Raw genomic sequence first — 22,579 nt, 5'->3', positions numbered from 1 at the left:
CAAAAGCGATGATTCACTTGTCTCTTGTCCATAGGGACCTCGGCTCGGTGCTCGTCCCAATTGTTGTAATGGGCATTATGGATATTGATACATGCAACATATGATTCAGAATATTTGTCTCTGCTGAAGTTCTTATCAAATTAACTGTGAGCAATCGGAGTGGTGAGTGAGGTACATTCAAGTCGACGTACTTGTTTTCTGATATTCGCATGAATGTGACTACCAGTCTGTCATAATATTAGAGGAAAACCAGACATGTTGATAAGCTGCAGTAAAACATCCTATGATGTTCAAGGTCACAAGAAAAAGTCAAGAAACAGCAGATTATGTGAAAAAATACATCATCTGGTATGTCCATTTATAATTTAATCACTTCTGTAGATGGATATCAAACATCTAGCAACTCAATACAATAATGAGCTCGCTATGTGTTTGAGATCTTCTTGCACATAGATTTGACATCTGTGGCTCCAGTCACATCAGCCTACCCTATCCCCCCAAAAAAGACAGTGAAATGGTTTGTGATAATGAGCAACACTAGGGTAATTCAGAATCTGAGACATGACCGGATGTTCTGCGTGTTCTTGGACTCATCATCATAAGCTGACTCTCGGAATTCATCCTCATCGTGCGTGGAGTATGTGGAGGTCTTACTGATCTTCCCTTAGGAGTCCCTGTGAAAAGCAGTCATCAGATTACTGTAAGTTCATGAGAGAAACAACTTCTGATAAAGTTCAACAGCATGATTAATCTTAAATTTGATGAAAATTTTGTTTCTTGGCAATAAGTTTAAGCTGATCAGCAATGAATATGGCTGAAAGATCATAAGAAAATTTGATCGATAAAGAGTAAGCAGTTTGAAAGTTGAACAGGTAATGAACCTGGCTGTTTGCTGGTCTTGATTTCTAATGATCTCTTTGATAATGTAAGCTTCCTGATCATAATTTCAGGAGAAGGCAAGGATCTCCTTTCTGTCGGCGATGCCAACGGGTCATCCGCCAGTATAATCTCTTCGCCACATGTAGAAGTTCCCTCGCTGCCTGATTCATAGTTTTCCCTCTGACTTGTATTTGCTTTTTCCCTCTCCATTACCCTATACACAAACATGTGAAATGGGATTTGTGATACTGACAGCAACTTGGAATTTACTACTGAAGGAATGCTTCTTAACATCCCAGCCTCAAGATCACTAAAGTCTATTGGAGGCATTGGCGCATCTGGTTGGCTGTATTCAGGGTTCATAACCAAGAAATGCTTAGTGTACCGAAGTATACGACAGATAGACGAGAAACTTGGCCGTTGGCCTGGATCAATGTGCCAGCACTTTTTTGTCAAGTTTGTAATGTACTTAGGTGAATGGAAAGGGAACAGTGGTCTCTCGCCTGCTCTAATGTTGCGGCTCATTTTATCTCCTTGAAGATGGGTATCTTCGAAAGGGACTTTTCCAGTTAAGAGCTCAAAGCAAATCATCCCAAAGCTGTATACATCAGATTTCTCCGTGTGCTTAGAATTTTCTCCTACTCCAAATTGTTCTTGCTCTGCCAGCACCTCTGGTGCATGCCAGATGAATGGAAGCTGGCCGTTCTGGCTTGTGGGCGTCCTTGGAGTAAGACTACTAATAGACGAGGACAGGCCAAAACCTGAAACCTTGGCGTGCAAATAACCATCTGTGCCAGTGTTCCTGGCTTTTATAAGGATGTTAGAGGGGTTCAGCTCTCCATGGTAGATCTTCTTTGAGTGGAGATACTCCATACCTCTTGCTATCTGCAGCATTAGATCAACTGCAACTGGAAGGGTAAAGGGAATTCGTTTTCTCGGCCCACAAATCTCCTTGATATAGCTTGACAGATCTCTATTCATGAGTTCCATGACCAAGTGACATTCCTTTTTTTCTTCATCCGTGAAAGCACACAGAATGTGCAGTATATTTGGATGAGAAAGAGCGGCTTCTTTAGATATGTCAGGAACCAGCGTCTCGACGTCCCCATAGAAGTGCCTTAGAGCGAAGCTCTCACCGAGCCACTGAATCTCCTTATATTGGCTCCCATTTCCCAGCCTCCTCCTAACTTGGTAGTCCTTGGAATTCACTAAAGTTGCACTAGGTAGTAGTACGTCATCCATCGATGTCTCCGAGCAATTCAAGTACTTCAAAAGTACATCAGCCAGTCGACGATCACGTTTTGAAGTTAAACAGCCCGAGGTCTTCTTATCTTTGATTGTCTTGAGCAGAAACCACCTGTCTTCTTCCCAAACTGAATCCAACCGGTTGCAGAAATCTTGAGAAACCAAGTACTGCTCTCCAAATATCCACTGGAAGATTCTTGGATCTTTCATATCTTTCTGGTACTTAATCGAGTAAACGAACTTCTTCTTCTGCATCTCCTCTTGGTCGTAGTCCGATATTTGTCCTGCCATTTCGATAGCCTCGATGACAATGGGAAAGAAGGTGAGCAAGTTGTGTATGTGGAACTCAACGCAGTCGGCGTTCTGATACAGCAAAATGGCTTTAGCCCACCAGTCCTTTGTTTCCAAGCATTGCTTGATGTATGTCTCACCTTCTTTGAACACTCTGAGGAGCTCTTTCAACGGGTGTTCGATGATTTTCCATTTCGTGTTCCTCTCTTCAAATCTCAGATTATGCTTCATCTGCTGTGCAATTGTTTTGTATCCAGAAGTAAGCATATCTACCAACAAACAACACTGTCTCTGATTAAAAATGTTGTTCTGGAATACCATCAATGCCTTCAAACTCCCCACTACTTCTCCAATTTGTCTGAATTGCTCCATTCTTGAAAGTTTTCAGACAGATCTAAGAATCAAATTCCAGGGAAATTCTTACACACAGACACAATGCAACTTGTTGGGAGATGGGGGGAGAAAATCTGCGATTGGCTTCGAAACACCTTGATATCATCTCTTGCCACGAATTGGATTACAAGGCATAATCAGGACAGAAGATAAATTCGTTCCCATGCAAATTCTTGAGCAGCTATGTGATCACCAGCATTTGGAATGAATTCTCTACCAAAAATGTTTTGTGTAGAGAATCAAAATCTGGAATCAAATTATTGTAAAACAGATCCAAGAGGAGAAGGAGTTTGGCCCCCTTGGCCTTGGATGAATCTGAATCTGAAAGTAAAATGCAGCAAAAATTTCCACAGTTTTTGTCACCCCAACACCTGGCACCCTCCTGAACCTTTGTTTTGCATGAGGTTGAATAGGTCATTTTTTACCACTATTCCATTTTGGCTTCAATCACAGCTTCCTGTACTATATTATGAACAACTTCTATGTTTTATTTTTGACATAAATTTCTAAATAAAAACATTAAAAAGGGGTTCTTTTAAATATTTATTTTGAAATTATAACAAGACAGATAAATTCAATATAAAATATATATAAATAAATATATTAAGGATAATTATATCGACACTTCCTAATCCATCATCAATTTACAAAAAGTTTTCTTATTTTTTGAAAAATTATACTTTCACCACCAGAAATATCAATACAGTAATCACTTTTATTTTTTTAAAAATTACACATACACCTTAAAAATATCAACAACATTATACAATTACTAATATATTATTAGTAGTTAGGGGTATGAATAATAGTTATGCCAATATATTATTATATTTTATATACTGAAAAGTACATATTTGAAACATTGAGGTCCAATTACTAATTACATAAAACAGTGGGGGGTCCTTTTCTGAATATCCAAAGTAAAGGGGGTATTATCAGAATTTTATCGCAGATCAAACCACGCTCAGTTCTGATGTACAAGCGAGCAACTTTACAGTGCGTCTCGTGTGAATAGCGTAGCGAAGAGGAGGAGATGCAGTGGTACGTCGTCGCCTCACTACTCACCCTTCTCACAAGCTCTCAGGTTCATACTCGCTCTTGAATTGTAGCTCAAAATTTGTATCCGTGATCCATACGCGTTTGTATGTGTATATACATATATTGTACATAATTAATCTAAAAAACTGATCTTGGGTTGAGAGCTGTTTATTTTGGTCGATTTTGGCAGGGAATATTGACGACGTTGTCACAGAGTAATGGGGGATACAAATATGATTATGCCACTGTTCCGTTTCTTGCTGAAGTTTTTAAGGTACTTCATTGATTGCGGAAAGAAATGTAGTTAATTTAAGCAAACCGTGGTTGGATTCCATTTTAGCTCTTTTCTGGTTTCGTTATTACATAGATAAGGGGAACGAGAAGAACCCATATCGAATGCTGCCTTGACGGGAGCTTTCGTGATTGAGATTAGGATTATTGCTTTTTCTGGGTTACCAAAAGTGAACCCTTCAGTACAAACTGGAGAGCCCTGGAGTGAAGAATCAGAAAATATTAGCAAACAAGAAAAAAGAATTTTATTCCAGTCTTTAATGTGTGGATTTTCAGTGGTTAGGTTTTCCTTTGGTGTAAAGCAATTGTTGATTTAAATTAAATTACTGCATCTTATTGTCAAAGCAAGTTTTTCTTTTGCTATTGACAAGTTTGCTTTGAAATGTAGCTCATTGTATCTTGTGTGTTACTGTGGAGAGAGTGCCAGAGGTCACCGCCTCCTAAAATGACAACCGAGTGGCGAAGTGTTCGGCTATTTCCAATCCCGTCAGTCATATACCTTATTCACAACAATGTGCAGTTTGCCACGTTGACATATGTTGATACATCCACGTATCAGATAATGGGCAACTTAAAGATTGTGACAACTGGAATACTCTTCAGGTGCAGTGCTGTTGTCATTTTCTCTATTGGTTTACATAATAACCTGCAGTTGAAATTTAAGTATCTGGAGCCTTTGTTTCACTTAAAGAAGAGCTGTTATTTTCTCTAATGTAAATGTTGACACTCTACAGTTAGTAGATATTTTTATTTCCTGGTTTAGGCTATTTTTGAAGAGGAAGCTTTCTAATTTGCAGTGGATGGCAATTGTTCTGTTGGCTATTGGAACAACCACAAGCCAGGTGCTGTCATGACTTTTTGACTTACTCTCTTGTTATACATACTGATTGGAGCAAAATGACGTATTAGGGTATTATTTTTCTTCTAAATTTCATAGAGAATTTGCTTCTTAAATGCAACAGATAAGCTCTGAGACTAGATGGACCATACAGGGCTCTCATTGTTTTTTGCTTTTAGTAAGACAAGTTTTGACATCAGTGTGGTTTACAATCTCCTGCAGGTTAGAAGTGTGTATTGCCTGATTCAATGACAGTAATGGAAACATATGTTGTTGGATAACGATGCTTAATTGTGATGAATTTTAGAATATATGAAGATATCACATTGTTATAGTAGCATGGAACTCATGTTTCCTCAATTGGCTGTTACATGCTGATCGTTCCCTTACTTGTAGCAACTTCGGAGCAGTTCATGATCACACAACTACTCTATGTAAATAATGCAATTACGATGTTCACAATCTAAGCCTTTATCTTATGTCGATATAGGTGAAGGGTTGTGGAGAAGCTTCTTGTGAATCACTGTTTTCATCACCAATTCAAGGATACATGTTAGGGATATTATCTGCATGTCTCTCTGCATTGGCTGGCGTTTACACAGAGTTCTTGATGAAAAAGAACAGTGACAGTTTATATTGGCAGAACATTCAACTATATACGTGAGTTCTTCTATGGTAAAGCAACCTTTATTTCTACTTACACCAAATAAGTATGTCCAGAAAATGCAAGCTTGCAACTTTTTATATAGTATGTACCTGGTTCAATGTTTAAGAAAACCAGAGAGAGGGATGATGTTGAGGGGATTATTATTTTTTTATTGGTCATTTATTCATCTGAGATTCCAGCTTTGGTTGGAGTTTAATGGTCTTAGTTTTATTCTATCATGAGTCAACTTGGATTAGAAGCCTCGTTGAAGCAAAGTTGGACACTCTTCCTTACAGATTTGGTGCAATATTCAACATGGCAAAACTTGTCTTGGATGATTTTAGAAGTGGGTTTGAGAAAGGTCCATGGTGGCAACGTCTTCTCAATGGATACACTATTACAACTTGGATGGTAGTGTTAAATCTGGGGTCCACTGGGCTGTTAGTATCATGGTTAATGAAGTATGCAGACAACATTGTTAAGGTATCCATGATTATCTATTTATCATTTCTTCCTTTAGTGATTCTGGCTACATTGTCATTTTTATCTGAAATATCTTTGATGTCCTGGTACTCAGTGTTTTGAGAAAAATAATGTGATGTTTGACTGTTCAGATTAAACTTTTGAATGAAGAACTACTCTCTGCAAAGTTGATATACAAGAATTTTAATTGTCAGTTAGCTCGACATGATTATTTAGCTGAATTTTTATTCAGAGACCAATATGACCATTGCTTATAACAGATGAATCTACCAAATTGGGCAGATAAGCGAAAACCTTAATCATAAATCAGTGACCATTCTGATTGTGTTGGTACTTTGTACTAGGATGCATTTACTGAATTGGTTGCTGTATAATTGACTAAAATTGAGCATCACCAAAAACATTTATTCTATGTCGTGCATAAGCTTTAGGAAATGAAGCACATCTCCTGGAATTAAGTTCTATTTTTTTTCGTGACAAGAGCCCATTTGTTTAGGTGTAAGTGAATTTTGGGAATTATAGAAATTTCCAGTTGAGTTGGTTCTACCTTACCTCATGTTCGCTTTGTAGAAGTCTTCCAGTTGACATAGCATTTGTGACGTATACTAAAAAACTTGAGAATTGAGAGATCAATGAGATTGTGCAAATCTACACAAATAATATACTGTCCGTCTTTGCTTTTTTGGGAGCTTAAGGGAACAATATTTCATGAAGTAATGTTTATATCAGCTACCTAATGTCGGAGGACAGAGATGCGGAGACATCAAGGGATTGCGTTATTCTGTCCTGTCGTTACTTGACCTAACTTTTTGTAGTTCTGTTGAAATAAAACTCCAGCAGCTTATACTTTTTGTTCGCCAACCATGTTATTTGCTCACCTCAGTATTGTAATTGGTTGTTCTTTCAATGAAGTATTGACTTTCCTTTGATAGGTCTATTCCACATCTATGGCAATGTTATTGACAATGGTATTGTCTGTGTTCCTTTTCAACTTCAAACCAACTCTACAGGTAACATTTTGAAATCTTTTTTCTTATCAGTGCTATTCTTCTTTGTTCATACATAAAATGTTCTGTGATTTTCTTAAAATCTTTGATAGAGCTTTTTGTGCTTGCCCTTGCCCACCTTTATGGTTTACCACATTAGTACATTTTGCACAACGGGATAACATATGTTTTTGCCGCATGATTATTTGCTATCTGTCAAATTTCCAATTTTAATATTCTGTCTCTTTGATACATTAAATATGATTAACAGTTAGTTTTATAAGCTTTTTTAGCCTGATATCTTGCTTCGTCATTATTAAATTATATTTATATTGTAGTTACACATTGTGCATCAGCTGATGCTATGTTCCTTGGTTTTTACCTACTGTGTCTCCTACTTGTGAATGCAGCTCTTTCTGGGAATTTTTGTGTGCATGATGTCACTGCACATGTATTTTGCCCCTCCGAGCATGCTTGTGGATTTGCCCGTGACAGCAAAAGCAGAACCTCAAAGTCTAGTCCAAGTTTCTGTTGATCGAAGGACGGCTTCATAGTCCACCTATACAAGAGGATAAATTCTTTTCATTTGTCTCAAGTTATTCTAGAATATCATATGGGGAGCCTTTTCCAATCATTAAAACGTGTAAGATGTACAAGCATGTTTCTAGAGACGGAACACTAAAACACAAGGCCAACGATATTGTTAGAGGAGTAGAGGTTAGATAGTTGTATGAACATCTGATCCAAGTGAAAAATCTCTGTCCTAATTCCGCTGTCTTAGTAGATTTATTGAAGCCATGTATTCTTGATTCTAACCATTTGAGCGTTTTCTGATCCCTGAGGATACTATGTTGTGCATGTCAGGGCAAACATTCATTCTTGGTACGTAGTATGTCTGGAACATTAGCTGATACTCACTGTAAACTGTTTATGAATCATTGAGTGGATCGGTGTTCTGATTGGGTATTTCAGGTCCCAACCTCTTCAGGTGAGTTTGGGTACATGGGGCCAAGTACTTTGGTCTGAATCTGGCTAGTCTTAACCGACTTGTTTCGGGTAAGAAACTAAAAGCTTCATTGTTTTTTCTTGGTTGGGTTGTTGGCCGGGTCGACCCCTTGGCAAGTGAGTCCACAACCACCACAGGCAATGCATGAGAGGTTTGCCACCATTTGTGGCCAGCAAAGGTGCAATTAATTGAATGAGCAGTTGCTGCATTGTTGATGGCCTCCACAGTATGTATGGCTGCACAACATACATCAGTCGTTCAAGGGTCAAATAATTTGCATCACTTCTGTTGGTTGGCCATAATACTTAATGACTAGGTACAAGATGAAGTTGTGGACAAGATTTCGTAAGGGACACATCTTTTATTTGTTGCATTTAATGTTGGTAGCTTGTTGGCACTGTATCATACCTTTCTACATTAATGAATTACTTTCTGATGAGGATACTAAAGATTGATTTTATTACATAAACACAGCTCTAGAATTATGTATCTGCACATAAATTGTATCAAATATTTGTATCCTATGTAACTTTGGATCTATCAAAAAATGGTTAAAGAATTTCCTTGGATGAAAGCAAAGCAACGTTAAATAATATGTTATCGAACAAAAAATGGTATGTTTTGTTTGGGTTCTTGCTTAGCAATAGTATTGGAAAAAGAATGGAAAATTCTTACTCGATCAAACCAACTGCAGAATAAGTATATCTACACTTATTATGTGACTGATTACGTTAATTAAATTGTACACCAATCACATTACAAATGATTTTATATTTATTGTATAATTAATTCTAATTTGAGCAAATTCAATTTAAGTTAGGATTTTCAATGAGTTGGGTCTCCTGTTGATACACGTAGACCAACCTTTAGAGGCAACGAAGAGGCCACATTAATATTTTGATCACCATAATTGGTATCGAAAAATCTCTATTAATTACTTTTTCAATCAAACTTTTGTATTCTCTTACCTACCTACTTCTCTCTCTTGTGTCTCTAGGAAATTGACTATAAATACATGCAAGTTGATCTGAAGAAACTGTGAGAGTAGTTAAGAGTTGGGAGGAGAAAAAAGGTGGTGGTAAGAGAGAATGAGTGAAGGAGGAGTGGAGTCCATATCAAGAGCTCCACCGGGAAAAATTGGAGGCGGTGGAGAGAGGTGTGGGTTCCAAATGCCATTGCACTACCCGAGGTACACACGGGCAGAATACGAGGTGATGGCGGAGTGGAAGCTGGATTGCCTGTTGGCACAATACGGACTGCATGTGAGCGGCGATGTCGAGCATAAGAGGAAGTTTGCAATGGGAGCTTTCTTGTGGACTTACTAATATGAGAAACGCCGATTATGATGATATTGTAGTATGGTATTCTATTCTATTTTTAACTTTGGTTTTTTGCTAGTGATAAGAAAAATGATGTGTATCAGGTCTATGAAAGGACAAGTTTTATATGTGTGAGATTAATATTGTTAATGTAAGTGTATGAATATTTGATATAGAAGAGGGAGATCTTTGAGTTGATGCAAGAGAAACATTGGACGCCCTGCCCTCTCTTTTCTCATCCTTGCATTCCATTTACTCACATTTGATTTTCGATATTTCATGACAAGACGCAATCGCCATACCATAGTACTATCATCAAAATTCCCTTTCAACATTATTTTGTTAAGCTAAAAACACAAGCATATACACTTGCTCAACTGTTATTTCTACTGTATCTTGGTCTGTTGTGTGTTTGTCAAATCAGTTGTTTTTTCCTCCATGGGGGTAAAGAATCTTTCATGTAATGACCAGCCTTCTCCAATCCTCTTGACATTCATTTTCAGCCTACACAAAATTCAGCTTGCTGTTTCTTTCACAGGGTTATAATATCTTTGATATTGCATTGCGTACTTGACAACTTCATAAACTGAAACGACTATCCCAACTGAAGGACCAGCTCGAGCAACCCGAGGACCAGCACCCGCAAATAATCCCTTAATGCCTCCATCTCTGGCGAAAGTACACAAAGTAACGAAGCAAAAAGGTTAATAATAGTCATCTAATTTTCTGGTCCGGCCAAGAAATTCAAGAGACAAATGCTCATGCGTACCTCCAGATCTCAGTCAGAGTCTGTCTCGTGGTCATCGTCAATGCCCGCATGGGGTCTTTCTGAAAGTTGGAAAACTTTTATCTTCATTGTTATTATCAAGAAAAAGGAGGAACCGACTTGTAACACCAAAGTAGACTCAGGATAAAATGCTAGTGAAAGAGAACAACCTCTATCTGCCGCCGGGTCCTTGCAACATCTAGAGGACATGTGGCAGCAGCTGCGATGCTCCCGGCCACAAAACCAGCACAAAAGTTTGCTCCAATGATGCTGGATATGCTGCCTTCATTGCCCATCCTGCTAAAAATTCTTCTTCTTAACTGCACAGATTAGCAAGTGAGATGTATCACAAGAATCTTGATGTATCCAAGGAATTCGACAGAAAAAAGACCTTACTGGCTCTAGAGATGCCCAGCAAACTGCAGAAAAAGGAACGTCACGAGCAAGTTGCGCTCCAAGTCCAGTCCATAAGATGCGGTAGCTCTGAACTGGTGCAATTGCAACATATCACTTCAGTTGTCGAAGAACAGAGATTCATGAGAACACGACGATAAAAGTGAAGGAAAACATTGGAAAAAAATCCAAGGACTTAACAAGAATGAAAGGATTGAAGGATGGGAAACACAACAAAGCCAGATTCCTTCATTCATCTAAGCTTTGGATTAATATTCGTTAGCACCATCTGGTACCAAAAAACATCAACATAATTTTTAAGACGACACATGCCTACATGCTTTCTATTATTGCCTGAAAACCTAAAATGAGTTCCGAATTATCAGCAGCTCAGCTATGTTAAGTGGATTTTCACTTTGAAGTTATACTTCATCGCTTCTTGACAAAATAAGGCTTCAAGGAAGAAATCAGGATACATGAACAATCCATGTTAATGGCACTGTTGTGACATTCGACAGATGTACACGATTCTTGTTCCGACACAAAGCTCAAATTCAAATAATTTGCAAATCAAATTTCAAAGTAGAAGTTCATAGGACGTACAGGCATGATTGTTATTAGCACTCTCGACGGGAGAGAGAACACCAGTCAAAGTTCTCCACACTCCTGGAGGTTTCACACCACCTTGGCTGTGTTTGAATGCCTATGCCAAGAAGATTACAAGTACATTAACCAGAGAATAATATATCTATATACATACATGTGTTTGTGTGTGTCAAAAAGTGTTTTATATGGTCCATAACTAGTAAGCCTAAATTTACTCATGCTTCCCAAAAGAATATGTATAATGAGTGAGGCAGGTAGTATCAATGTAAGATAACCATACCAAAGAATATATAAATATGCAGTGGTGGACAGATATAGTCATTTCCACACAACTATGTGAGTAACAATAAAAGTAATCAAATTCTCGATATCAGATGACATACCTGCATGCGTGTTCTTGCAAGATCAATAGGATAACAAGTAAAGCATGCTATTGAACGTGCTAAGGATCCAGCAACGAGGGGAATATACGGTGTGATGCTTGGAGCATTCTGTATTGTAAGATCTTCCAAGTAGTTCCTGAAAATATCATAAAGAGGCATATAGATTCCCACCTGCAAATAGTACTTTGAAGTTTCAATATGGAGATGTGAAAAATTTATTTGCACTCATGTGGTCTAAATTCCATTTAGCAAAAAGTAGATGACTCCCAGCAGAGGCACTTACAGAAGGGATTGCCAGTGCTAAACTGGCAAGAGTTCCTCTCCACAATCTTGAGAACCCTTCCTGGATGATTTAACATGGTTAAAGTTGTCTTCACAAATGAAGTTGTAAAAGGAACCAATGAAAATAGCTATTGCTATGCAGAAAACAGAATGACCACCAACTCACACACACAAAAAAGAAGAAAAGAATAACCATTTGGGGAGGACGAAAGAAAACGCAATTTTCACCAGTTATTCATCACACAATCAAAATTATTGGAAGTCAACCGTAAAGTCATTGGAGAACTATCAAAGTCACCTTAACCAAAGAGAAAAAAACTGAATCCAAGTTAAACCAAAGAAAAAAAAATGAATCCAAGTCAATTATGACATCATTATGCCAGAATGTTGGCTGTAATCCTTTCTATTCTCTTAGGAGCAAGCAATGACCATAAATATAGAGACAGATTAAAGGATGTATGAGTGAGAATATCTCCACATCATATCGTAAATACTCTCCATGAACTAAAAGGATGTAAAGCCCATATAAAAAGTTCAAAACCGGAAGTTTTCTTTTGCTTACAGGGAGATACCACATAAGTTATACAATCTTTTCAAATTCACCAACCTGCTGTACTACTTTGTAGAATACATCCAGTGTTCCACTGTAACAGGTACAATCAGGGGATCGCATTGGCTGAGTGCCAACAGATGCACGAATCGATGATGGCATATACTTCCAGTCTTGCAACATCTGAACACAAATCAGATCAATAACCACCATGGAAACATAGTTCATTGGCTATTGTATACTGAAAACACTTTCTCTATTTCAGTTTGGCTCTACGAGCATGCAATAATGAACTCCTAAATGGGATTATCTCATTGATTAATCTGCATCTTCCAACAGTTGAAAATTATATCAGGAGTGCAAACTGACTTCTATTCTTCATACTCATGAGACACAGTCTTACAAGGATGGTCACCATTCACCAAGAAACTGCATTCTCAGCATTTTGCCCGTTCCCGTACATCCAGCAACAGATGATAGTTTCCAAAAAATGCAATTAACAACTAAACATGCATGAAATCATCTGCATTTCTAATTTCGGAAATGAAAATAGTAATATGCTTTTCATTTTGCCTTATACTTAGATTTGGACCAAAAAGCTAGGTCCTCAGTTTATGAAGCAACTATGTCCTATTGAACTAGTAAGTACTAAGTATAAGTGATGTCAGTCAGATATTGAGTAATAGAGGAAAGAGAAGGTCTGAGCATTAAGTGCACATGAATACAGAATCGTATTGCCAGTGCCACCAAGAAGGAAGCTTAGTAAACAACAAAAAAAAAGCCACAAAGTTTTCACTCGATTGAGAAATCCATTGCGGCATTGATTGTTTGATAAACATATACAAAAGGCCCAAATGAGACTGGCTTGGTTGCTTTACCGTGCTTGTTTCAAAGCGTCCCACCTGGCACAAGCCATCATAGGGAACTCCAGCAGCCTGAGCTTGCAACCTCGTCTGTATAAAAAGCCAAATATCAATCAAGCACTAAAAACCTAGGGAGAAATCATAGTAACAGGAGAAAAAAATTAAACTGACCAATGATGGTAAAAAATACCAAACGCCATGATGATTCTGCATATTTTACCAACTCAATCGCACACAAAGACAAAAAGCAATCCGAAGATTGATTATACCTTATAAAAAAATAATCCATGAGCTTTACTGATTTGACGCATTAAGGAGCAGCATTGGCTAGCATACCAAACAGTATCATACAGAACATAACGCATGAAGAAAACTAGTGGAAATGTGAATTTTTTAAGCACGATATAGAGCTGGAAACTGGAAAAAAAAAGGCCGAGCAAAACAGAGATGATTCGAGAATACTGAAATGTCTAGAACAATAAAACAAATAGCCATTACTTATAACTGAGTTAGCTCATCTCTTTTGTAGTAAAGTAAACACATAAGCATCCCAAGAACTAGTGTATGGATACATATATTTCAAGAAATTAAGACCTTGGCAACATCAAGGGGGTTGACTATGACGGCGGAGATGAAGGCGGCGGCGCCAGCAGAAAACGCCCGCTCCCCAAAACTCAAATCCACGCCAGAAATTTGAGAATTGGAGGATTCTTTCTTCAAAGACTCATCTTTTACCATATCCTTATCCAACTCCACTTTTCTTGTTGCTGTTGCCACTCCCATCCATGAAGACAGACCTTGTCTCGACGAACCCACCATCCAACTCCAGACTATTTTTCAAGACTTTATACAAAGATCGAAACTTTTCAATAAATTGTGAGAAAGATATGGAAGGACTATCGGGTCGTTGTCTCTCTTGTTGTCTTCGTGGGGTTTGATTCTGTTGGAGCTTTTTGTTTTTGCATGGAGAGGAAAAGAAGAGAAATTGGGAAACTGTGTGTGATTCGTGGCGTGGAATTAAGGACGCCAAACATTAGGAGAGATTGGTCGGAGGCTTACACTTGTCACCTCTTCATTGTCAACCAATATTATATTCTAAGGTGCTGTTTGGCAATTCTTGCATTGCCTTTTGCTTGTAACGATGAGTTGAATTAGAGAGTTTCACAGACTAAATTAAGCAACAAACATGTAATATTATGCATTATTTATACATGGATCGAGATTTTGCTTTTATTATTTTGAACGAATTGTAATTTTTCCTTACACCAATCAAGCTATTTTTGGACTAATAAGTTACGAAACAGAGCTCTGTGCCCCACCGTCATTTACTACAGTATTTGCCCACGTCTACCTCAGAAGAAAACCATATTGTATTAGAAGCTTCCACAGTTGTCCCCAAGTTTTAATTCCAACTTCTTTATATTAAATGTTCAAAGAAATAAACATGCTAAACTAGAAAATTCGAAGTTCTTGATGTATAGTATACAATACATGTAGAATGAAAGCCTTTGAACAATCATGAAAACCTTAAATTAGTTCAACCTCTCCCACACAACACATCTAAACGAATGGTTGAGAACATTCTTGAATTCACAGGAGCAACATTAATATTTTCTCTCTGCAGCCTACCATTGCGCTGCCTGGTCTTACACAATGTAACTGTCGTGTAAATACTAGCAAACATTACAGCAAACTCTAAGGCAAATCTGCTGGTCTGAACAAGAAAACTGGAAACCCCACGAGCTTTTCCTTTGGAATTCCAGGGGAATTTATCAGTTTTCCCATCACCAAGAAATGTGATTATCTCCTCAACAACATCAACTCTTCTCTCCTTGTTTGGCCACTGATCACTTATCCACTCGATCAGATGCCTTCTGGTTTCCTCCAAACGGGCTAAGGCTTCATCCCTTTGCTTCTTCTCCCTTGATTTTACTCTCTGCATTATCATTAACTCAATCAGAAAACAAGAATCCAAACAATTAAAGCACTAACTAATAATAATTAAGAAACCTGTAAGTAGACAAGAATGTTGTGGAATTCTTTGAGAGAATCCCTTATAGCTATCATCTTCTTCCTCTCCTCCGCAGTTTTGTCAGCCACGACGCAGTAACGACCGTGGTTGGAGCAATGGGTGCAGAAACTGAAGCTATTTTGAGTGATTTTCTCATTGATTTTAGCATGAAAATCCCATGTTTTGACTGTAAGAATTTGGAGGGTGTCATCATTCAAGATGAGTTCCATCATCACAGTGAAAACTGTAAAGTAATGTACTTGACAATCATCATTTTGTTTCATATGTAGTTATGAAGTTTGTTGCTCCTTTTTGAGTTGTATTCTCAGCCATTTACTTCTTTTTCAGGGATTTGGAGCCAAGCTTCCCCTTTTATGGTCTACATTTGGTGCACTGCTTATCATTGTGTCTACCTTTTTTTTTTTTTTGGGAATAATTCTTGCTTCATGTGGTATTTGCTTCAGACTCAAGTTTTGTTTGGAGGTGGTGAAATGGTACAAAACTTGGCTGTTTCATGCCCCACCCACTACTCTCATGTACAGACAATAATATTTTGTGACATGGAGGCACTTCTTCTATATGTGGGAGCAATGATACCTATGGTAAATTTTTATTTCTCCAATTACATTTATTATCTTATTAAGGTCATCCCTATCAAAATCCCTCCACATTCAATGTCATGTTCGAGTTTAAATCTAAATTGAACTGGTCTGAGTCGTCGGGTAAGATTCGCATAAAAATACTTGGAGTTTGGGAAATTTAGCAAATTCTTGAGGGCAATAAAATAAATCCAAGCTATTTTACCCTTGTGAAACAAAAGCTGGAGTCATTCTTCTTACATACTCTACACATCAACACTGAAATGGAAGTAGTAGTAGTAGTTGATTTTTGAGACAACACTATACACTTGAGACTTCACTGTCTAGGCCCATCCTTGATGTAATGATCATCATATTTCTCATGTTTGGGCCATAATGAAAGAGGCCCATATCCTTGGTTGAAATGTTGGGCCAGATTCATTATGATGCTTCATACATGAAAATGACAATGTTGGGCCAGGCAGCCAGCCAGAGTTATGATACTTCCAACAGCAGCCATCATTAGCTTTACTACTATCAAAACAAATTAAAATCAGAACATGCATCTTCTTCTAACTCCTATGATTACTCAGCAAAAGTCGCATCATCTTCATATTATTTTATCGTTTTCCTGTACATAATCATTTGTTTCTTTGAGGGCCGTGGATTATATGATTCCAAGATCATGCGTATGTCTGATTCTTTTTGTTTTATGTTTATTTTATTTGTTCCAATCTTATATTATAAATTGATATTGTAGTTTATATTTTATTTTATGTGCACACAATACAAGAATATATATATATATTAGTAAATCGATTTATATTATATCATCAACCATTAATATGCACCAATTACTAATATCCTCAAATATATATAATTAACTAACAAACAACTACGTACTACTACATTAGTGGAACTCAATCCAATGCATATGATTTAGTTAGTCCCTATTGAGAAACTGATCTAGCAAAAGATGTCACTGCTTATATTTTATTTATAAACAGTTTATAAGAGTGTTATAGAATATATTAGGTAGTTAGATATTCGATATATACTAAAAATAAAGAATATAACAATAATTATTTATACGTTCAATACGAAAAGTATCGAATATGAATGTAGCATGAATTTAACCCATCTACTGTGTTTTAGTCCTGCTAGCTGGTGAGAACAGGTCTAGTTGTACGTGCTCTAGTCATCATCCTTTTCTTTTCTCCTCATTCTTCTTTCCTTTTTTTTCTTTTCTAAAAGAAATAATAATAATAATAATAAGTGTGCTCTTTAACTTCACCTGGGAACCACACTTAACTCAACTTTAAGATGTACAATCATTTTCAACACAAGTGTTGGTGAATATATTCCCAAATGTTTTATGGTAAAAAAAGAGGGGTTTTAGTTTAATTTTTTATTTGGAGGATAAATGTTGAGCATAATCTTCCTTTTTTTTTTTTTTCTTTTTCATTTTTTAACTATGATTTATTATCTTTATCTCTTTTTTGGAGTCTCCTTTTGTCTTTTGCTTAATTTTCCTGAATTGTCCATCTCAATAGGTTTCAATTTGGAAACACATTTTGCCACTTGAGTTGGTGTTACGTTTAGCTTTTCAAACTCTTCAAATGAATCATATGTTCGTCGCTCTATAATTAGTATGATGTCCTGAATTCAAATTTCATTTCACATATAAGTCATTTTATCCCTTTACCTCACAAATTCACTCTATGTTTTATATTTTATTTAATGTCATCCGTAAATTTGTAATTACTTAATAATATATTTAATAATTGATATATGATTGTAACTTTTATAAAATAATAATAATAATAATAATAATAATAATAATCATATTTGATACGCTGGTGCAAAAATTATCCATATACACAAAAAAATTTAGAATCAGCATATGCTCTTTTGAATTGTAATCTTTGTTTACTACTGGAAATAAAGTCGGGAGAAACATTAGATTAGTGTGATATTCATACGCTTTTGTGCATTCAAAATTAATAAGCATAAACATGTTGCACATGTATATATATATATATATGTACTTTAATTCGTCTCTTTGTACTTTTGATTTTCATTTTGTTTTTACTTTTTTGAATCACAACCAACAGCAAAAGCAGAAAAGAGGAACCGACAGAAACCGATAAAGATGCATCACACAAATCATTACAACAAAATTTTCTAACTTGAACAATTTATACATCTCTACTCCACCTTAATAACAAAATGTTTTAAGCTTCAATTCATTTTCTAATTTTTTTTATTGATTATTAGGTTAACTGACACTATAGGATGAGTCCACGTGGAGCAAACTTTAATCATATTTAAATATAAATAAAGTTCAAAAAAATTGACATGTTCATTTAGGTGCAAATATATATCTATCATTTGTATTATCGTGTGAAGATGTATAAGGGTAGTTTAGCAAAAAAAAAAATGTATAACGTGAATATTGGATGATCAATCTTGAGAAAATATGAAGTAACCAAAATTCATTTTCTGATCATATATATACTAAAGTGTGTATGGGTTATTTCAACAAGCTTAATTTGAGATTTTGTTACTAGAAACTCATCATGTATAAATAATTAAAAATATTCGAAACTCAACGAAATCAAAACCGCTCCTGTTAAAAATTCCACCAATCATATTGTAACTATAAGTCGACTAAAATAAAAAAAATAATAATTTTGCAAATTCTTTAAGCCTTACATAAAATTAAATTTTGGAAATTTTCGAGATTGCCATTCACGTCACTTCCTATCATACAAACTTCTAAAATATGTAAATTTTATTTAAAATTATTGAGCAAAAATTCAATGTCAAATCAACAAAGAAAAGGTCACGATAATTAGTAACAGATATAATTTTTGGGAAAAGGTAAAATGCAATTTTACTCTAATACTTACCACATTTTTCCGTACTCCTCGCTTAGATTGCATTCTTTCAACAAAAATGTTACCCAAGCTGTTAAAATATGTTACTGTTAACTCTGATTGGTGGAGGAGGTCAATTTCATGGGGCCCCCGTTTTCAGATGGGTCCCATTTCCCATGCATGGGCTCAAATCCTTTTTGATATCTGCGGAAGGTCGATAACGAAATTTGGTCCCTCTGTTTGTACAATGATTAATTAGCAACAAATTAATTAAGTTCCCATTTACATTTTATTATTAAATTGTATAATTAGCTTAATATATTTACATTATAAAGGCGTGTTTATAATTTAAAATTTCAGTATTAATTATTATTTGGATTTAATAATTTAACCTACTAAGATGTGTTGAGTTATTCAACCAAACGACCTAAGTATGTATAATATAAGTAATTATGATTTTTTTTTTTATCTTATCATCCAAACAACTCGTATCACAAAATAAACGAAGCATAATAGAACTACTATTTTTTAACTTTAGGACTATTAATTTTATTTCATTAATTAATTTTTGTTATTCTAATACTTATACATAAATCGGGTCAAGGTCACAGGTGATCTAAATCAGATGGAGTCCAACTCGACGTCTGATGGTCAACTAAACAGGGGTTCACCCATGATCCTGGAATTGGATAATCGGCGGCCCTCAACTAAAAACATCTGATGCCTGAATTAGAGTCTACTTATAAATTGCAAAACTAGATCTCGAATTAATTAAATGCATATATTGTCGAATTGAATTAATTAACTTTTATAGATAGCTCTTACTAAGAGTCTTTAAATGGTATAGGCATTAATGGCTGTATACCCAACCCATCTCGATTTAAAACGCGGGGCCGTTGTCCTATTTTTTAATTCCTTTGTTTTTGAAGGATAAAATCATCAATTGGGGGTTTACATGGTCTATTAATCATTTTTATGATGATTTTATTTTCATTAAATACTTTTAATATATTTAATCGGATTTAATATACTAATATAAAAAATTGTCGCTGGTTTAACAGAAATTATTTCTTATTGACATATTAGTCCCAAAATGAATTAAATTATAAAGAGAGCTATACTCGTAGTTTGAGGGTAATTTTTTTTTTTAATTTCATAAAATAAGGATAGAATTTGTTTTGGTACCACAATTTTGGCAAGTGTCACTTTTAGTCTCATAAAACTCATAATCACGTATTTTTAGTCCCAAAAAATCACGTGAGTTGTGGTTTTGGAACTTAAAATGCGCTCTTTTGGAATTAAAAAGGCATTGTAATTTTGGACTAGAAAGGCCCAAATTACATTTTCTTGGACTAAAAAGACGTAATTTTGAATATTATGGGACTAAAAGCGTCACATGCCATAATTGTGGTACCAAAAAAAAAAAAATTCCACCCTTATTTTATGAGGCTAAAAAAATATTTTGTCCCGTAATTTGATAACAAAATTATTTTCCATTAGTACTTGCAATAGGGACTGAAAACCATTATGAAAAATTATTCTAACAGAAAATAAGGTTGTCATAATATTGCCAATTTCTGAGGTTATGAAATTAAACTACTAATTGGCGGTATAACAAATTTGGCTATTAATTATCTTTTTTTCTTAAACAAATTAGTTATCGTCCAAGAGCATTTAGTGCTTTCACCATTTCACGTACATACAATCCAAAGGCTAAATCACAACTGTGCATTTATTCACATTTATATCAAATTTGCATTTTTTGGAAAACCATAGTTATTATAAGGATAATAACATTTACAGTCCTTGAGATTATGTTAAATTATATAAACACCTTTCATCTTTTGCAAAATTACAACTACACTTCTTGAGAGATGTTAGTGCAATACTTTTTCAAATTGTTTGTGTAAGTTTTATTTTTGAATTGGGAGTGTAGCTGTAATTTTACAAAAAACAGAGATCATTTGTGTAATATTGACTAATTCTCAAGATATGTCAATATAATTTATCCTTCTTATAATTATTAATTTTTCCCCATTGATTGAGACACATATTGTAGTAACAATATAAAGTTTTTATATAAATTTATTTGTGTTAAGTTTTTATTATATCTCACACATATAACTTTTACGTATTTGAAATTAAAATTCAATTTTAAAGATTTTTATACACATAATATGAATAATGTGGAATATAAAATATAATATCAATTCATAATTAAAAAAGTTTGAATTGACACATTAATGCATGTGATCATTTGAATTAGTTGTTTATATGCAAAAGATTGGAGATAGGATTATTTATTTAAAAGAGGAGATGCAATAAAGTAAAAAAGAGAAATCATTTTATATGTTGAAGAGTTTCAAGTAATAATAAAATATATATCCAAAGATTTGAAGGAATAGAGCAACAAGCATGGATGTCTTAATTTTGTGTACAAAGTAAAAATCTCTCACAAACGTTATAGCAAGATAGGAAAAAAGAAATAGAAATAGAATATTTTTTATAGATTTATAAGGAATTCAACAAAAATAAAAAAAAGGGGGAAAATGTCCATAAAAGACACATAACAAATCCAGAATGAGGAATGCAAATAATAATAATAGTAGGAAGGGAAGACATGCTGCTAACAAAAATAATAATAAATTATATACGAGCTAGCTAACACATATGTTGATTAAAATTGGTCGTCCAACAAATCATTGACATCCCATGTCAAGGACCCAAAATCATCTCCAAAATCAATTGCCACATCTTCTTCCAACAGTTTATCCGGCAAACAAATTTCGTCGTAAATCATTGGCGGTGGGGATCTGAAATCGAAATAATCTTTCAAGAAACATTGATCCAACGGCAGGCAATCGTCCATTAATAAGTCTCCTTCATTTCCCACCATTGGTTCCACTAACGAACACGAACCACTTTTTGTCTCTTGGCTCTTTTGATTTTCCATGTCGTGCTCCATGTTTTTAAATTCGGACCGGACTGTACCGCCGTTGGTGCTGAACCTCAAGACGGAGGTTGGTGAGCAAAGGTTTTCGCAAGACTCCTCCTTGCTAGAATCATCCCCGGAAACTGATGCCGCGGTGGCCTCTGCTTCAACCTCCACCACTCTCTCCGGTGGCTTTATTAAATTAGTCATAGCATCCGGGCCACGTATTTGAATAGCTGCTCTATCATAAACCATTGCCGCCTCCTCTGCCGTGTCATAAGTCCCGAGCCAGACCCTGGTCCTCCGAACCGGATCGCGTATCTCGGCAGCCCATTTCCCCCAGGTGCGCTGCCTGACTCCACGGAACTTCTTCCCTTTCCCCTCCAGCAGATGCTCCGCGGCGGGCTTAGGTGGAGCCGGGCGCTGAGACGCGGGCCTCTTTTTCTTCTTCACAGGATTGGGAGTAGTCTCCTGATGAAGATGAGTCTTATTGTTAGTAAAATGATGAGTATCCATCTGGATTGTAATCTCATGGACATGCTTCCTGATGAGCCTTTCACATTCGTCGCCAGAAGACTCAGTGGCATCGCCATCAGTTACGGAAATCCTGACCAAACGCGGCGTGGTCTTGGAGGTGAGTAGGCATGGCGGGGAAGAAACCAACTTGGGGATGACGGTTGTGTGGACGGAGTGTTTGACGTTGGTGGTCATTTTAACCAAGAAGAAAGTAGAAAGAGTTGGATGAATCACATGATGATGAAGATGGAAGAAGAAGAAGAGCGAAAAATGAGGAAGAATAATGAATAGAGAGAAGCAGCAGTTAAAACTAGTACGAAGGGAAATAGCCAAGAGAAAAAGTCGTCTTGGGATAACTGAGAGAGTGAGTAAATAATAGAGAAACGAGAAGGGTATCCCTATCCC

At 36.0% G+C, this 22,579-nt stretch overlaps 5 protein-coding genes across 5 annotated transcripts; 1 reads left to right on the top strand and 4 right to left on the bottom strand.

Annotated features, from left to right (window-relative positions):
• On the bottom strand, nucleotides 156–3,116 carry LOC105173404 (mitogen-activated protein kinase kinase kinase 7). Its single transcript, XM_011095131.2, has 2 exons — nucleotides 882–3,116; nucleotides 156–674 (listed from the first exon to the last, which is right to left on the bottom strand). Exons 1-2 carry the CDS (start codon nucleotides 2,785–2,787, stop codon nucleotides 538–540), a joined length of 2,043 nt encoding a protein of 680 aa, XP_011093433.1. The 5' UTR covers nucleotides 2,788–3,116; the 3' UTR covers nucleotides 156–537.
• Nucleotides 3,737–7,884, top strand: LOC105173397 (CMP-sialic acid transporter 1). Its single transcript, XM_011095119.2, has 8 exons — nucleotides 3,737–3,892; nucleotides 4,037–4,120; nucleotides 4,526–4,740; nucleotides 4,901–4,979; nucleotides 5,466–5,635; nucleotides 5,918–6,104; nucleotides 7,037–7,114; nucleotides 7,501–7,884. Exons 1-8 carry the CDS (start codon nucleotides 3,842–3,844, stop codon nucleotides 7,642–7,644), a joined length of 1,008 nt encoding a protein of 335 aa, XP_011093421.1. The 5' UTR covers nucleotides 3,737–3,841; the 3' UTR covers nucleotides 7,645–7,884.
• On the bottom strand, nucleotides 9,723–14,326 carry LOC105173389 (mitochondrial carrier protein MTM1). Its single transcript, XM_011095106.2, has 10 exons — nucleotides 13,853–14,326; nucleotides 13,274–13,348; nucleotides 12,453–12,578; nucleotides 11,847–11,906; nucleotides 11,564–11,734; nucleotides 11,178–11,277; nucleotides 10,578–10,669; nucleotides 10,352–10,501; nucleotides 10,185–10,243; nucleotides 9,723–10,084 (listed from the first exon to the last, which is right to left on the bottom strand). Exons 1-10 carry the CDS (start codon nucleotides 14,075–14,077, stop codon nucleotides 9,931–9,933), a joined length of 1,212 nt encoding a protein of 403 aa, XP_011093408.1. The 5' UTR covers nucleotides 14,078–14,326; the 3' UTR covers nucleotides 9,723–9,930.
• LOC105174404 lies at nucleotides 14,731–15,591 on the bottom strand. The gene is made up of 2 exons (XM_011096503.2): nucleotides 15,269–15,591; nucleotides 14,731–15,194 (listed from the first exon to the last, which is right to left on the bottom strand). The coding sequence occupies exons 1-2, from the start codon at nucleotides 15,551–15,553 to the stop codon at nucleotides 14,796–14,798; spliced, it is 684 nt and encodes a 227-aa protein (XP_011094805.2). The 5' UTR covers nucleotides 15,554–15,591; the 3' UTR covers nucleotides 14,731–14,795.
• Nucleotides 21,256–22,579, bottom strand: LOC105174394 (pathogenesis-related genes transcriptional activator PTI6). The gene has a single exon (XM_011096491.2). The coding sequence runs from the start codon at nucleotides 22,367–22,369 to the stop codon at nucleotides 21,404–21,406; it is 966 nt and encodes a 321-aa protein (XP_011094793.1). The 5' UTR covers nucleotides 22,370–22,579; the 3' UTR covers nucleotides 21,256–21,403.

Source organism: Sesamum indicum, linkage group LG1, assembly GCF_000512975.1.
Source record: "Sesamum indicum cultivar Zhongzhi No. 13 linkage group LG1, S_indicum_v1.0, whole genome shotgun sequence".
In the NCBI taxonomy this organism is placed as follows: domain Eukaryota; kingdom Viridiplantae; phylum Streptophyta; class Magnoliopsida; order Lamiales; family Pedaliaceae; genus Sesamum; species Sesamum indicum.
The sequence above is the reverse complement of the archived record's forward strand: the minus strand, read 5'-3'. Positions and strand labels throughout refer to the sequence as shown.